Source organism: Cetorhinus maximus, chromosome 29, assembly GCF_964194155.1.
Source record: "Cetorhinus maximus chromosome 29, sCetMax3.hap1.1, whole genome shotgun sequence".
Classification (NCBI taxonomy): domain Eukaryota; kingdom Metazoa; phylum Chordata; class Chondrichthyes; order Lamniformes; family Cetorhinidae; genus Cetorhinus; species Cetorhinus maximus.
Window position 1 is genome coordinate 15,199,267 of NC_135907.1, and position 15,244 is coordinate 15,214,510.

The 15,244-nt window shown below is 46.7% G+C and overlaps 1 protein-coding gene across 1 annotated transcript in view; it reads left to right on the top strand.

Annotated features, from left to right (window-relative positions):
• Nucleotides 1-15,244, top strand: part of ncf4 (neutrophil cytosolic factor 4) — a 56,590-nt gene that overhangs the window by 10,856 nt on the left and 30,490 nt on the right. The window contains exon 4 of the mRNA XM_078531626.1: nt 10,464-10,534. Coding sequence (XP_078387752.1) covers nt 10,464-10,534 — 71 coding nt within the window. The remainder of the gene's footprint in view (nt 1-10,463; nt 10,535-15,244) is intronic.

Below are 15,244 nucleotides of genomic sequence, written 5' to 3' on the forward strand. Positions count from 1 at the left end.
AGGCAATTGAATATATTGGTACAAGGCTTTGTGGATATTAATTGTGACAAATTCCTGGGAGGCATTATCTACCTCTAATTGTTGATGAGCATGACTCATGTCAAGCTTCGTGTCAGTGGTTCCATATGCCAGCTTGGCCTACAGGTCTTCAATTTTTGGTATGGGGTGTCTGTCGAGCTTGGCTACTTTGTGAACTGTCAATTTGTAGTCTCCACAAATTTGGACGCTTTGGTTGGGTTTAAGGACGGGGACTATGGGCACTGCCAATTCTGAGAACTGCACAGGTTGTATAACACTCAGTGTTTCTAGTCTGTCCAGTTCGGTGTCGACCTTTTCTCGCAGTGTGTAAGGTACTGGTCTCACCTTCATGAATTGGGGGGGGGGTTGCCTCTTGATCCTCATGAATTTTTGCCTGCAGCCCCTGGATCTTCCCAAGTTCGTCCTTGAAGACTGTGGCGTGCTTTAGAAGTAGCTCTGGTAACCCACTTGCTCCAACTGGAAAATTTCAGCCCATTCTAACTTAATCTCCTTTAGCCAGTTTCGCCCCAGGAGGCTTGGCCCATCGCCTGCTACCACCATCAAGGCTGGCTTTGCCGATCGGCTTCCATAATGGACAGTTACTCTGCTTAAGCCTTTGACTTGAATGTCTTCACCCGTGTATGTTTTTAATTGGGCAGTTGTTTCTTCTAAACTTAATTGATGTTCCCCATTATTCAGATATCTGAAGGTATGTCCACCAATCACTGTAGTGGAAGCTCTTGTGCCCACTCCCATTCTAACAGGTCTGCCATTTACTTTCGCTGTTACATATATATTGGTTCTGTCTTTCCAGCCTTCAGATTAAACAATGAGTAAATATCTGAATTTGTTGTTTCAGGCTCTTCTACGTTGTAGATCACACTGGCATTTTTCTTTTGTTTAAATGCTTGCTTGACTCTTTCCTTGCACTGTCTCATTATGTTCCATTTCTATGACAATAAAAACATTCAATTTTTTTAAGCTGCCAATTGTTAAAAGACTGCTTGTTTCTACCTCTATTGAAATTATTCCTTGTTTTTGCTTCTAAGCCATTTTTTTCTCACCTTCCTGCTAGCAGGGGCTATTTCCCACTGCTCGGCAGAGTCTTGCATTTTCGCGCCCTCTTTGGCTGGGGTTTCCTGCCCGATGTGGAGGATGGCGCCATTTTGCGCACCCTGTATCGCTTTTGAATCTCTCACTGCGCTTTCCGTGGCCAGTGATACCTCTAGTGCTTTATTGAAATCCAAATTTGTTTCAGAGAATAATCGCTTCTGAACCTTGTCCTCAATCACACCGCATGCTAAACGATCTCTGAGTATGTCGTTTAGGGAAGTACCAAACTCACAGTATTCCAGTAATTGCTTCAAACTTGCCACATAGCAGGCAACTATCTCCCCTGGAGCTCCATTTCTCGAGTTTGCATTTTTGCAAAGTTTGGAACTTTGCTTCGTCACTGAGGGCTTTGGTTGAAAATGACCCTTCACAAGGTCCACCAGTTCATCAAAATTCTTCGAATCTGGGGCCATTGAACTTCGAAACAAGCCACGGGTTTTATTCACACGCGTACTTAAGAGGATTGCCCGCCTCCTCTCCCGTAATCTCGGTCGCTCGGAAAAAGAACGGGAGACGTTCAACGTAGTGAGAGACCAGTCATCTGTGGCTGGATCGAAAGGATCAATTCTTTTGAATTGTGGCATTCAGTGAGGGAGTTCCTTCATCAATTTGAACGGAACTTCTACTTAGTTAGATAAAAGCAAAAAACTGCGGATGCCGGAAATACAAAACAAAAATACCTGGAAAAACTCAGCAGGTCTGACAGCATCCGCGGAGAGGAGCACAGTTAACGTTTCGAGTCCGTATGACTCTTCAGCAGAACTGATGACCCAGGTCTTCTGCTGAAGAGTCATACGGACTCGAAACGTTAACTGTGTTCCTCTCCGCAGATGCTGTCAGACCTGCTGAACTTTTCCAGGTCTTTTTGTTTTTGTTTCTACTTACAGTTACCGTGCGAGGTACAATGCTGATTTCGTATCTCTTGATTTCTGCTGCTAAACTTGTTTTATCCTCGTCGCCAGTTTGTTGGATCCTGTGGATTCTCGTCACACGCTTGCTGCGAGTGGTGACCGAGTTGGTACTATTGATAGAGTTGATCAGCAGACACTTCTCAGGTGGAAACTCTTACTTTATGTACAAAGTTACTCAGCAGCAACTGAACATGTGCTTTCACTTCAAACTCTAACTCCATGCTACTGACTACTAACTAGTGAGGTAGCCCACGCTACTCTACTATTGGATACTAAGATCATGTGATCTTAATAACATTCTTCTTAAAGGTATATTACACATCAGATAAAACCGTAACTACCACCTCCACAATCCTCACAACCGGACAATGACACCATAGAAATGTATTGGGGGAGAGGATTGGCATTGACCTAAGGCCTTATCACATCTTTTAGAAATACCTTAACACCCTTTCACACACAGTAAGTGACTTTAAAATCACAGTGACCATTGGTACGTAGGCGAGCATGACAGCTACTTTACGCACAGAATGATCCCACCAGCAGCGAGATGATGGATGATCACTTACTCTTGATTTTGGCATTGGTTGAGGAAGGATTGTTGGCCAGGTCAAACCTTTGCTGTTCCTGGAGTCCCAGAAGGAAAAACCAGTTAAAGTTGGAAATGACTGCTACTGGTCTGAACCGGTCTTATATACCTTAAAATGGAACTCCAGTTTGGACCCGTACCAGTCACTTCCAGGTTTTCCTGTTTTTTTTTCTTCTTCTGACTAAGGCTGTGGAGTTATTCCCATCCGGTGGAACTGGCAAGGGAACCTTGGAGGGAAGTGAGATTTTAACTTGCTCGATAACCTTCTGTTTTTATTCATTCATGGGATGTGGGCATCACTGACTAGGCCGGCATTCATCGCCCATCCCTAACTGAGGGTCAACCCTCAGTTGCTGTGTGTCGGGAGTCACATGTAGGCCAGACCGGGTAAGGATGGCAGATTTTCTTCTCTGAAGGACATTAGTGAACCAGATGGGTTTTTACAACAATTGACAATAGTTTCACGGTCATCATTAGACTTTTAATTCCAGCTTTTTTCAAAATTCAAATTCCACCACCTGCCAAGATTTAAACCCAGGTCCCCAAAGCATTACCCTGGGTCTCCAAGACTCCAGAGTCATGACTTGTTGGAAGAAACCTCCATGTGAGAAGGAAGGAGGGGCTGAGAAGGCTGCAGACCTTTAGAAGTGAACTTGTTAAGTTCCTGAGAGGAAGGATTGCTGTTCGGGGGCTGTAAGGGGTTAGCTAGATTTTAGTAGGTCAACCACTGTTGTCCAAATTCCTTAGGAAATTAGGGAAGAATTTTCCAGAATTATTCCTGCATTGGCTACAGGGTTTCCCCCTGCACAATACTGATAACTAGCCTAGTTTACCAGTCTGGAAGAAGTTGGGTGTTTATGGGTGGAGAGGTTCAAGAGGGTGGTAAGGGGTGCAGAAGAGTGGTGGACCTAGAGTGGTAGCTGGTCAAGACTGATATGTAGAGCCCTCACGTCCCCACAAACATAAAGCCAAGCTTAGTGTTTGGCCCACCTTTGGCTGGGCCTCGACCTGATCGTGATGAGGAGCGTGCACAGAGAAAGCCACACAGGCTTTACACCCCATTTAGGTGGCTACCTGCTACACCTGGTGGATGGGACCATGGAAGCCATAGCAACAGAAGGAATGATAATTCATTCGCTGCCACTTCTGCAACACTAACCAGTAGGGTTGCCAACCCTCCAGGATCGGCCTGGAGTTTCCAGGAATTGAAGATCAATCTCCAGGACACTGCTGGGAGCAACCCTGGAGAAAAATCATCGGGACGTTAAAAAAAGATTGCATTTTTTTGTCATTTTCCTTTGAGCATTTCTCTTTACCAGTTATACAGAAGTATTGAAAATGGGGGAAGAAAAAAGCTGTTTGGCTGACAGTCAAGCATCATCCCATTGGGCAATGAGTCTTATTGCTTTCTAATTGGCGTAGGAAGGCCGTGCGTCACTAGGATGGCTGTGTTGGCCGACTAATGGCTGGACCGTGGGGGAAAGTCATGTGGGGAAACCTCCAGGGATACATTTACTTACAGTTGGCAACCCCGCCCATTTTGCCCAGGCCTTAAAAATACCACATCCAAGGTGACCAACCACCCCGTATTTTAAGAAGTTGTCCCGTGTTCTGACTGTTTATCTTGTATCCCTTAAGGGACACCTTTTGCCCCATATTTCTAGGACAGTCTGTTGGAGACTGAGCCTGGGAGTCTCCATTGTGAGTTTGACTGAGACAAACGGGACTGTCAGTGAGTCAGACGGTGAGGAAACTGATGATAATGTCGTGACTCAACAAGGTAAGTTGATTATAAGCCCCCTCCTCCCACCCGCTATTATGGTCTCAAGACCACCAATCCCCACCACCTCCCCTCTCCGCTCTCATATCTGCCAACAACCCCCCACCAAACAGGCTCTCACAGTCACCAGCACACCACTCCCCTCTTCCACACTGGTCCCACGGTTGAAGTGTCCCTTATTTTATTCCATAAGGTTAGGTCACCCTGAGATGAAGTGAGTTTGAGAACCTTGACAGTCTTTATACTTCGCATTTTTCAATGGCGAGAGTGTGAACACAGTGATCAAATGTGTCACAATATTGCAGCATCCTGCCTCAGTATTTGTCCCAATCACTGCAAATGTTTCCTTGCCCTAAGCCCACGTCCTTCCATTCCCTGTAAATCCAGTTATCTAATTCTTTTCGAAGTGTTAGGCCCACTAGATGGCAGTCTAATACAAAAGTGGAGAACCACAAATTCTAATGAATCAGTCTTCAATTTGACGGCCTCCCCAGTTTATTATTGGGCCACAACTTCCGATGGAGTGGCAATTGGGTCCTGTTGCCTCTCCACTCAAAAGTTCTTACCTGAAAATCCAGCTGATCCTATCACGCCCGACCTTCCGACTCAGGCCAGGCGCGATCTGGGCAGCGCAGCGCGTCCCCGGGCCTAGCGTTGAGGGCTGTAGAGGCGAAGGTAAGTAAACCACGCCCCCTTTTTTTACGACACCAGCTGCCATAAGCCAGGTGAGGGTAAAGGTCCAGCCAAGTTGAAAGGTCTTTGACTAGGTAAGTGTATAAGGTTAGTGAATGGAATTTTGTCGGGGTGCCGGAGGGGGTTGGGCCTTGGGGTTGGGGAGTGTTGGATCAGTCCTTGGGGGGGCTCTGTACAGAATTCTTCTCCGTGCTCGCCTTATCAAGCGCTCTCATTATTTTCATGTTTGGATCAGATTCTCCCTCCCCCACCCACCCTATACAATTTCCCCCTAATTTTCCCCCACTTAGAGTAAATTCAATGTCCAAGGAAATTACTTTCAAGTTAAACTTGTTAAACTGGAGTACCGCATCCAGTTCTGGACACCACCGATTAGGAAGGATGTGAAGGCGTTCGAGAAACTGCAGAAAAGATTCACAAGACTGGTTCCAGGGATGAAGAACTTCAGTCATGTGGATCGATTGGAGAAATTGGGGTTGTTTTCCTTGGAGACAAGAAAGCTGTGAGGAGATTTGATAGAGGTGTTCAAAATCACGAGGGGCCTGGACAGAGTAGATGAAAACCGTTCCCACTGTTGGAAGGATTGAGACCGAGAGGGCACAGGGTTATGGAGATTGGCAGAAGAAGCAATTATGGAGACACGAGGAGAGATGTTTTCACGTAGCGAGTGGTTACGATCTGAAATGCGCTGCCTGAGAGTGTGGTGGAGGCAGGTTCAGTTGAGGCATTCAAAAGGGAATTGGGTTATTACCTGTAGAGGAAGAATGTGCAGGGTTACAGGGAGAAGATGGGGGAATGGCACTAGGTGAATTGCTCATTTGGAGAGCTGGTGGAGACATGACGGGCTGAATGGCCTCCTTCTGTGCTGTAATAATTGTAAATTCTGTGAAATTCCATGTTCCGTGGATGTTCCAATGTGCTCCACTCCTTCCCACTCCGGAGACATGAGCACAAAAGTCAAGGCCGACACTCCAGTACAGTACTGAGGGAGTCCTGCACTGTCGGAGGCGCCATCCTTTGGATGAAACATTAAAACCAAGGCCCCTTCTGCCCTCTCAGGTGGATGTAAAAGATTGCATGGCACTACTTCGAAGAAGTGAAAGGGTGCGGCGTCCTGGCCAATATTTATCTCTCAATCAACATCACAAAAACAGACCATCTGGTCATTTTCATATTGCTGTTTGCGGGAGCTTACTGTGTGCAAATTGGTTGCTGCATTTCCTACATTATAACAATGGCTACACTTCAAAGAAATACCTCCTTGGCTGCAATGGAGGTTGTGAAAGGGGCTACAAATGCGATTCCTTCTTTGCTCTTTCACGGTTTATGACATACTTCTGAAGCCTTGCCAATGTTGTGAGATAGGCAACCAATTTGCATACAGCAATAAGATAAGTGATTAACTGATCTGGTTCAGTGATGATGATTAATTGCCAAAGAACTGAAGAGAACTTCTTGGCCCTTCTTCTCGGTAGTGCTTTAGAAGTTTTATGACAAGCTGATTGGGGCCTGTTTAATATTTAATCTGAAAGACGTCATTGTCAATACAACAGCCTAGAATATGTGCTTCAGGCAGGATGAATAGCCCACTGCCCTTTGCAAAAGGTCGTGTCAGGCCCTGTACTGGTTACTATGACTTAGACTAAAAATGGTTTGTCATGTCTGGAATGTGCTGCCTGAAAGGGCGGTGGGAGCAGACGCGATAATAACTTCCCAGAGGAAATTGGCTAAATAATTGCAAAGGAAAAAATCGTGCAGGGCTGAGGAGAAACTGCACAGGGGTGGGGCTAATTGGATAGCTCTTTCAAGGAGCTAGAACAGGCACAGTGGGCTGAATGGCCTCATTCTATGTGCGATTCTAGGATTTTTAAGATTTTCCTCAGAATAGTATGTTCATTGCAAGTCCTCTCTTTGCTCGATCCCTGCCGGAGGGCCTTAGCTTTTACTGCTGTCTGCAAAGATTGAATTATTTTGGAAGTTGATACTCTACTCCCCAACCCTTTCCAAAATGAAAGACTCTTTTGTTCTTGGCATGTGGACAACAATGACAAGTCAGTATTTATTGCCCACCACCAGTCACCTAACGATGTGAAGAATCAACAATGTAATGTGATAGATTTTTGTAAGGTGAGGATATTAAGGATTATAGAACCAAAGCCGAAAGATGGAGTTAAGATACTGATCAGCCACAATCCCATTGAATAAGGAAACAGACTTGAGGGCCTGAATGGCCTCTTCCTGTTCCTATAAGTGGAGGCACCCATAGCCCTGACCAGAAAGGCGCAGTAGATACCCTTCCCTGAGGGATAGGAGGGAACCAGTTGGGATTTTATAACCAAATGCAGATGTTCGTGGGCATTTTTCTGGTAGCATAAAAAGGTAAAGTTGACTTTACAATTCTACACCAGCCCTCTTTCTCAGCACCTCACTATTTTTCCTGGAATAACAATTTATTACAATTTTTAGAAGAAGCCACTAAATTCTTGACCTGGACAAGCCAAACAATGACGTGCTCGCGTTACCAAACTTTGACTGCCTGTGTTGCAAAGTGTCCTTCATTTTGTAGCCATATTTGGTTTATGCAGTACCATTCTGTCTTGTTTTACACTTAGACCATAAGACGTAGGAGCAGAAGTAGGCCATTTGGCCTTTCGAGTCTGCTCCGCCATTCAATGAGATCATGGCTGATCTGATAATCCTCAACTCCATTTTCCTGCTTTTTCCCCATAACCCTTGATTCCCTTACTGATTAAAAATCTGTCTATCTCAGCCTTGAATATACTTAACGATCCAGCTTCTACAGCCCTCTGCGGTAAAGAACTCCATAGAGTCACTACCCTCTGAGAGAAGAAATTCCTCCTCATCTCTGTCTTAAATGGGCGCCCCCTTACTCTGAGATTATGCCCTGTGGTCCTAGGCTCTCCCACGAGGGGAAACAACCTCTCAGCATCTACCCTGTCAAGCCCCCTTAAGAATCTTATATGTTTCAATAAGGCCACCTCTCATTCTTCTAAACTCCAATGAGTACAGGCCCAACCTACTCAACCTCTCTTCATAAGAAAATCCCCCCATACCTGGGATCAACCTAGTGAACCTTCTCTGGACTGCCTCCAATGCCAGTATATCTTTCCTTATATAAGGGAACCAAAATTGTTCACAGTATTCTAGGTGTGGTCTAACTAGTGCCTAGTATAGTTTTAGCAAGGCTTCCCTATTTTTATAAAGGCAACATACTGCGGATGCTGGGAATCTGAAACGAAAATAAAAACGGCTGGATTAAATTCAATTTGTGGCTAATTTTACCCCTTTCCTCTGAATGCTCTACTTACAACATACCGTGGGATTAGCTGCAAACTATAGCTGCAAATATGTTTTGTTCCAGTTCTGAGCTGGCACATCTGATGTGAAGCCTTGGTCACTTAAAGAAGATTCTGATCCAGTCTAAGTGGCCTGATCCTGTCATACTCTCCCACCCAGTGCGGTTCAGATCTATTGATCAGTGAAAACAGAAAGTGCTGGAAAACACTCAGCAGGGCCCAGCAGCATCTGTGGGGAGGTAAACAGAGTTAACGTTTTAGGACGATGAACTTTAACCAGATGTGGAAGATATTAGAGATTAAACGTCTTTAAGCAAGGACAGAGCTGTGACAAGGCAGTGGAGTTAGGGTGTGGAAGTGGTGTTAATATCTTGTCAAATTACATTGTTAAGGTTTGTTAATGTCAATTACATTGTTAAGGTCAAGAGAAACAGATGTTGGGTATTATTTTTCTTTCAACACATATAAATAGGGGATTGCTGGGACACTGGGTTGAGTTGGAGGAGCGCTGTGAGACTGAACAAGCCAATAAACTCTTTCAAAAAAGAAATGCTCTGTGTCTTGGTTTTGGCTTCACCAACCGGCTTGGATCCTTTAAACAGTGGGGGGGGAGGGGGGTACAAGCTGTGGAAGCATGGTTGGGGTGTGAGGAAGCAAAAGGGAAAGGTTACAGAACCAAGGCGGTAGATGGAGTGGAGGGCAGGCTTGATTAAAAGACAAAAAGATTGGCGGTGCAAGACCAGAGATGGTTGGTAATGGGACAAGTCAGGAATCAAAAGATGGGTCCTGAGGAAGAATAAATGGTTACAGCAGAACAACAGAGGTGGATGGAAGCATGACAAATCTGGCAAAAGAGGGGAGAGCTCTTATATGCCAAGAATATGGCAGAGTAAGGCGTGCAAACCAATAGCTGGCTAAATCCTGCACCCACAGATCAGGACATTGGCAAGACTGACAGGAGGAGGAGCTAAGATGTTCTGTCTGAAAGTAATGGGACCATCAGCGGGACGAGAAAAGGTTAACTCTCTGAGAGATATGGCGTGGAAATATTTCCGGAATCTAAGGGAGGTAGAAAGCTAATGACTGCTGACAATTCTTTGACCTAATAATTGAATGAAAGGTAGCAATTGGCTTTGTGTTGATTCTGAGGAGGCTGCCTTAGATTCTGCCTCTATACTGCTATCAACCATGATGACTAATTCAGCCGATTATTCATTTCGTCATACTTATTGTGCAAATTATCACCTTCTAATGAAAAGGCATACTTAGGAGTCATAGAAGATGAAATGATTAAAAATTGCATTATTTAATTCTCCACCCTTCAGTTAATGTCATAGCCTGCTGCTCTGCTTGACGTTCCTGGATTTTCTTTAACTTTCTCCTCTTCAGTTTTCTCTGTTGATTGTTACTGGTGTTTGCCCCAACACCCCCTGACCCACCCCCCCCAAAACAAATCCAGCCGCACCTCATTCAAAGTGGCTACTTCGTCTTGTCAGAGCCTAGGCAGTGAGGGCAGGATTTTGCCCTTTGGGTGTGGACCCCAACGTCAGGGTCAAATGGGGGGGGTCACAGCCCCACCCAGTAAAACAGCCGCCCGGCAATGATTGGCCGATTAGTGGCCCGAGGGTGGGCCTGCCATGATTCAGGGTGGTGGGGAAGGCTCTTGAAGCGAGAGGCCCTCTAGCATGGAAGATGCAGAAGGCTGCCTTCTCAGGACTGAGGCCTCAAAGGTGGTGGCAACCTCTCTCCAACGTTTCAAACTTTAGAAGAGAGAGACAGACTCAGTACAAAACCACCACTGCGGCCTGTGCTCACACAGGCAGAGAGATAAGCTCAAAACCAGCCTGGAGACCTGGCTCCCTGGCCTGTTCCCCAACACCTCCAGGGGCCACAGACCGGCTGAAAAATTCTAGAGGAATTTCTCGGGAGTCTACGAGTAGTGGTATTCGGTGACGGCTAGAGATTTCCTGCCCTCGCTCGGAGCAATCCATTCCTCTTTGTTTGTTCTGTTTGTAACAGGGTCTCCTTTTTTTTCACATTAGGGAAAGTTTACATTGGCAACAAGCAAGACATTGCAGAGAAGAGAATCCCTGAACTCAACAGTTACATAAAGGTGAGAAATCTCTTCAGAAGCCCAAAGCTGGAGGCGTTTTTTTAAATTATTCTCTTTCTCATTCCCTCCCTTCTCAATCTCTTTTTCTCACTTGCTTTTTCTGGCTCTTTCCCTCTTTTACTTTTTCTCTTTCATCCATTCTGAAATTGCTGAAAAAGAGAAACTTGCTGCCAAAACTTCTCGTCTTGCACTGATCAGGACAGGCAAGAATGCCAAATTTCAAAGGGAACAAGAATTTATAGTGCATGAGAAGCCGATTGGATGGCAAGTCAACTCTGATTGGTCGAGACGTTGCCATGGTAAATGTACCATGGGTGCTATTGACCCCATGCTTTTGTGTATTCAAAAAAAGGTTCAATGTCTGGACATATACCTCTCTGAAATCTTTGAGCTCTTCTTTTGTCTCCCTTTAATTGATATAATCAAGGTTTCAAAAATGATGAAGGGTTTTGAGTAATGTTGTGTCTTGTTGAGGAGGACTGAACTGGCTCCCCTTTATTTCAGCCCCCTCAGTCTGTTGCAACAAAGGTTTTTAAAATTCATTTTCCCTTTTTTCCAATCCAAATGAATTACTTTTTGTTAGTTCGGAGCCAATGAAACCAGGTTTACTTGGGGTCAAAAGAAGAGTGGGCTTATTAGTGACTAAACCCGAGAAAAAGTAATAAAGGTGCAACGGCACCTAAATAGATATCAGAAGAAAGCAATTTAGAGTCCAAATAAAAGTCAAAAGAATATACGATTAAGTCCTTTGGCTTGTGTGTGAGACACAGTCTGTTGAATGTTGTGGCCGTCTGAGGTGAGTTGGTTTCCTTTAAAATCCTGGAGTCGAATTGAAATTCGGGCTTACACTTCGTTCAAGACATTCTTAGCTTCAGACAGCGAAAGAGATTCCTTACTGCAGTTCCTTTCCAGACAATGTTGAAGATTTATCTCTGTTTCCGGCTTTGCAACATCAGTTCTCAAATCTCCTGCTTGCATAATCCCGGGGAGATATTCAATGTCTCGCAGTCATTGGTGTAGACCAAGAAAGCACAGTTTATTTTTTTGATCTTTCACCTTTTGGAAACGTTTTGACACATTTTGAGATAGTAGAAACCAACAGGCTATGGGGTGATTTCGCCCTCCGCAGGGGGTTTTTGAGTGTCTAGTGGAGTGTCACTGGCTGGGTAGCCGTTCCCGGAATTACAGGGGGCGGAATATTGCGCCCGGCATGCGGGCGCGCCCCCCCCACCCCCGACACGCCCGAGCATGAAACGACGGGCGATGATGTCGGGCGTGCGTCCTGACATCATCACGCAGTCTCGCGACGTTTCGGTTCGGCGGGCGCGCGCCAGAGTTGGCTGCAAGTCCGCTGACGATTAAAAGGCCTATTAAGGCCTCTAAGAAGCTAATTCAATTCAAATTTACGCTGACGGTGGGCAGGGCAGGCGAAAAGGCCAAGCGGCCTTGACTTGTTTTTTAGGAAACCTCGTCCACGGGCGGGTGAGGTTTCCCGAAGCAAATAAACATCAAATAAAAATTTTACTTTTGAATTCAGGACATGTCCCAGCTCAGTTGACAGATTCACACGAGGGGCCATGTTTTATGACAAACAATTTTATTTCCTTTTTTTTTTCAAAACAGGCAGCTCCGTGCCTCAGGGAGATGGAAGCGCTCTCTCGTACGCGTGCGCCAAGTTCGTGCTCGGCCCGCTCGCCCTCCTCACACCCCCGCTGAGCGCTGCCGCCCACGTTCCACACTGGGCGGGCCTTAATTTGCCCACCAGCGTGAAATCGCAGTGCGGTGCCCATCGCGGGCAGAGGTTGGCTTCCCAACCGCCCCCGACAAGGGCAAAATCCTGCCCGGTGGATTAAGAGTCCAGTACTTTGCATTTTTAATGCCTTCCTTTCAAGATTTCCGGTTTGACATGAATGTTGACACCCCCTCCCCAGGTATGGAATTCCATGCAACATCTAAGAGCAGGTCTGCAGTGCATTCGATTTAGGAACTTTCCAGAAAACGTGATCACTTACAATACCAGGCATCAGGTGACTGCTGGTATCCATCTTTTCTCAGTGTCTTCCTTGTATTTAAAAAAAAAAACTGGTTTCCTTTCATGGGATGTGAGCATTTTATTGCCCATCCTTAATTGCCCTTGAGAAGGTGGTGGTGAACTGCCCTCTTGAACCGCTGCAGTTCTTGTGGTGTAGGTACACCCACAGTGCTGTTAGGGAGGGAGTTCCAGGATTTTGACCCAGCGACAGTGAAGGAACGGCAATATATTTCCAAGTCAGGATGGTGTGTGGCTTGAAGGAGAACTTCCACGTGGTGGTTTTCCCAGGTGTCTGTTGCCCTTGTCCTTCTAGATGGTAGTGGCCATGGGTTTGGAAGGTGCTGCCTAAGGAGCCTTGGTGAGTTGCTGCAGTGCATCTTGTAGACGGTACACACACTGCTGCTACTGTGCGTCAGTAGTGGAGGGAGAGAACATTTACGGGGGTGGATGGGGTGCCAATTGAGTGGACTGGATGGTGTCGAGCTTTTTGACTATTGTTAGAGTTTCACTCATTCAGGCAAGTGGAGATTATTCCATCACACTCCTAACCTGTGCCTTGTAGAAGATGGACAGGCTTTGGGGAATCAGGAGGTGAGTTACTTGCTACAGGATTCCTAGCCTCTGACCTGCTCTTATAGCCACAGTATTTACACGGCTGGTCCAGTTCAGTTTCTAGTCAATGGTAACCCCCAGTGCTTTGAAGGTGGGGGAAATCACAATCAGGGACAGTGGGCGGGCTCGAGGGCCAATGGGAGGCTTCCCTGCAGGCAGAGATCAGTAGGCCCACCAGCCAAGGTTGGGGCTGCCGATGTGAACATGGAGAGAGGGAGGGTCAAGGGTAAAAAGCCCCAGCTGCATGACCATGATACTGGAGGGGCAACCCCTCCAGGTCAGCCGTGGCTGTAGCCCGGGGTGGGGGGGAGGATTCCCTTGTGCCTCCAATCCTGGGCTGCCTGCATTGTTGACTGGAAATCCCAGTCAGCACAGGAACAGGGCCTTAATAGGCTGCTTAGCTAAACGTGACTGGCCTCAGTTGTTTACTCACCACTTAGCGGTTGCAGCTGATCTGACCCCGATCCGACCTCTTGCAAAAGGGCTTGGTGTCGGGATGGTGGCTCGGAGACGAGCGTTGTCAGATTGCGTGCTTGCCAGGCTCTGATCCCGACCCCAATCTTTTTCAAAATCTAAAAGTAATCCCTGGGCTCAGCACAACTGTATTCATATACATGTAGTTTGTGTACGTAGTGGATCCAGTGTGTGTGTGTGTGTGTGAAAAGGAGTAGCGTGACCTGCCCCAAAAATGCTTCTAGTTTAAATATAGAGTAGAGCACAAGTCCACGTTACAACACCAGATGCCTCTTGGAAACACCATAGACTTGTCCGAGAGAGAGAGAGCTCACATTCCTAAACCATAGCAGTGAATGAGGGTAACATTTTGACCCGGGGCCTGTTTTCAGGCCTCCGTTTGGTGCTGCATTCTCTGGGCGCGCATCCACACCAGGAGCCCCGAAGAGGAATTGAAATTGGCCCCGGGGCCTTGTGCTGCCGGCATTGGTCACACCTCACGGGCAACACGCTTGAAGGGAAGGAGTCAAAAAGTCAGACTGCACCCCCACCCCCCCCACCCATCCACCCACCCATCCCCTTGCCAACAGCCACTCTAAGTTAAGCTCCGGGGTTATATTTGAGTAGGCCACTGCAGGGAGGAGATAATCACAACGCTCTTGCTCCTCCTAGAGCTGACGCCTTTCGCAGTTTGGGTGCAGCTCGTCCTTAACGGTAAGTTAGTATTCTTTGCTCCTGTTTTGCGCCAGTGAACAGGGTGCAAAGCAAACAACTTTCGACCTTGCTTTCTCGCACTAAGCCACCTCGCGGCCTTAACTACGCAACTCGCTAACTAACGGTACCGGCCGTGGCCCCTACCTCTGGGTCAGATGCTTTTCGTTCATGTCGCACTGCGGAGATTTGAGCGCACACTTTGGGCTGAGGGAGTGCTGCACTGTTGGAGATGCCACCTTTCAAATGAGGCGTTAAACCAAGGCCTCACCTCTCCCCTCAGGTGGGTGGATTCCACAGCACAAGTATGGTGAAGAACAGAGAGGTTCTCCTCAGTGTTCTGGCTGATATTGAAGAATGAGAGGTGATCACATTGAAACATATAAGATGCTGAGGGGTCTTGATAGAGTGGATACTGGGAGGATGTTTCCTTTTGTGGGGGAGACTAGAACTAGGGGACACAGTTTAAGAATAAGAGGTCTCCCTTTTAAGATGGAAATGGGGAGAAATATTTTCTCCCCGAGGGTCGTTAGTCTGTGGAATTCTCTTGGAGGCTGGGTGGTTGATAGACAAGGGAGTCAAGGGTTATGGTTGGAGGGGCAGGTTGGTGGGGTGACGGCGGGCAGGCAGGGAGGTGGAGTTGAGACCACAACCAGGTCAGCCATGGTTTTATCGAATGGCGGAGTAAGCTTGAAGGGCCGAATGGCCTACTCCTGCTCCTGAGTCCTCTGATCCTATGTTGTCCCTCAATCAACATCATTAAAAGGCAGATTATTTGGTCATACGGAAGAATGTGCAGGGTCACGGGGAGAAGGCAGGGAAGTGGCACTTGGCGCATTGCTCTTTCGAAGAGCCGGTGCAGACATGATGGGTTGAATGGCCTCCTTCTCTGCTGTAACAAT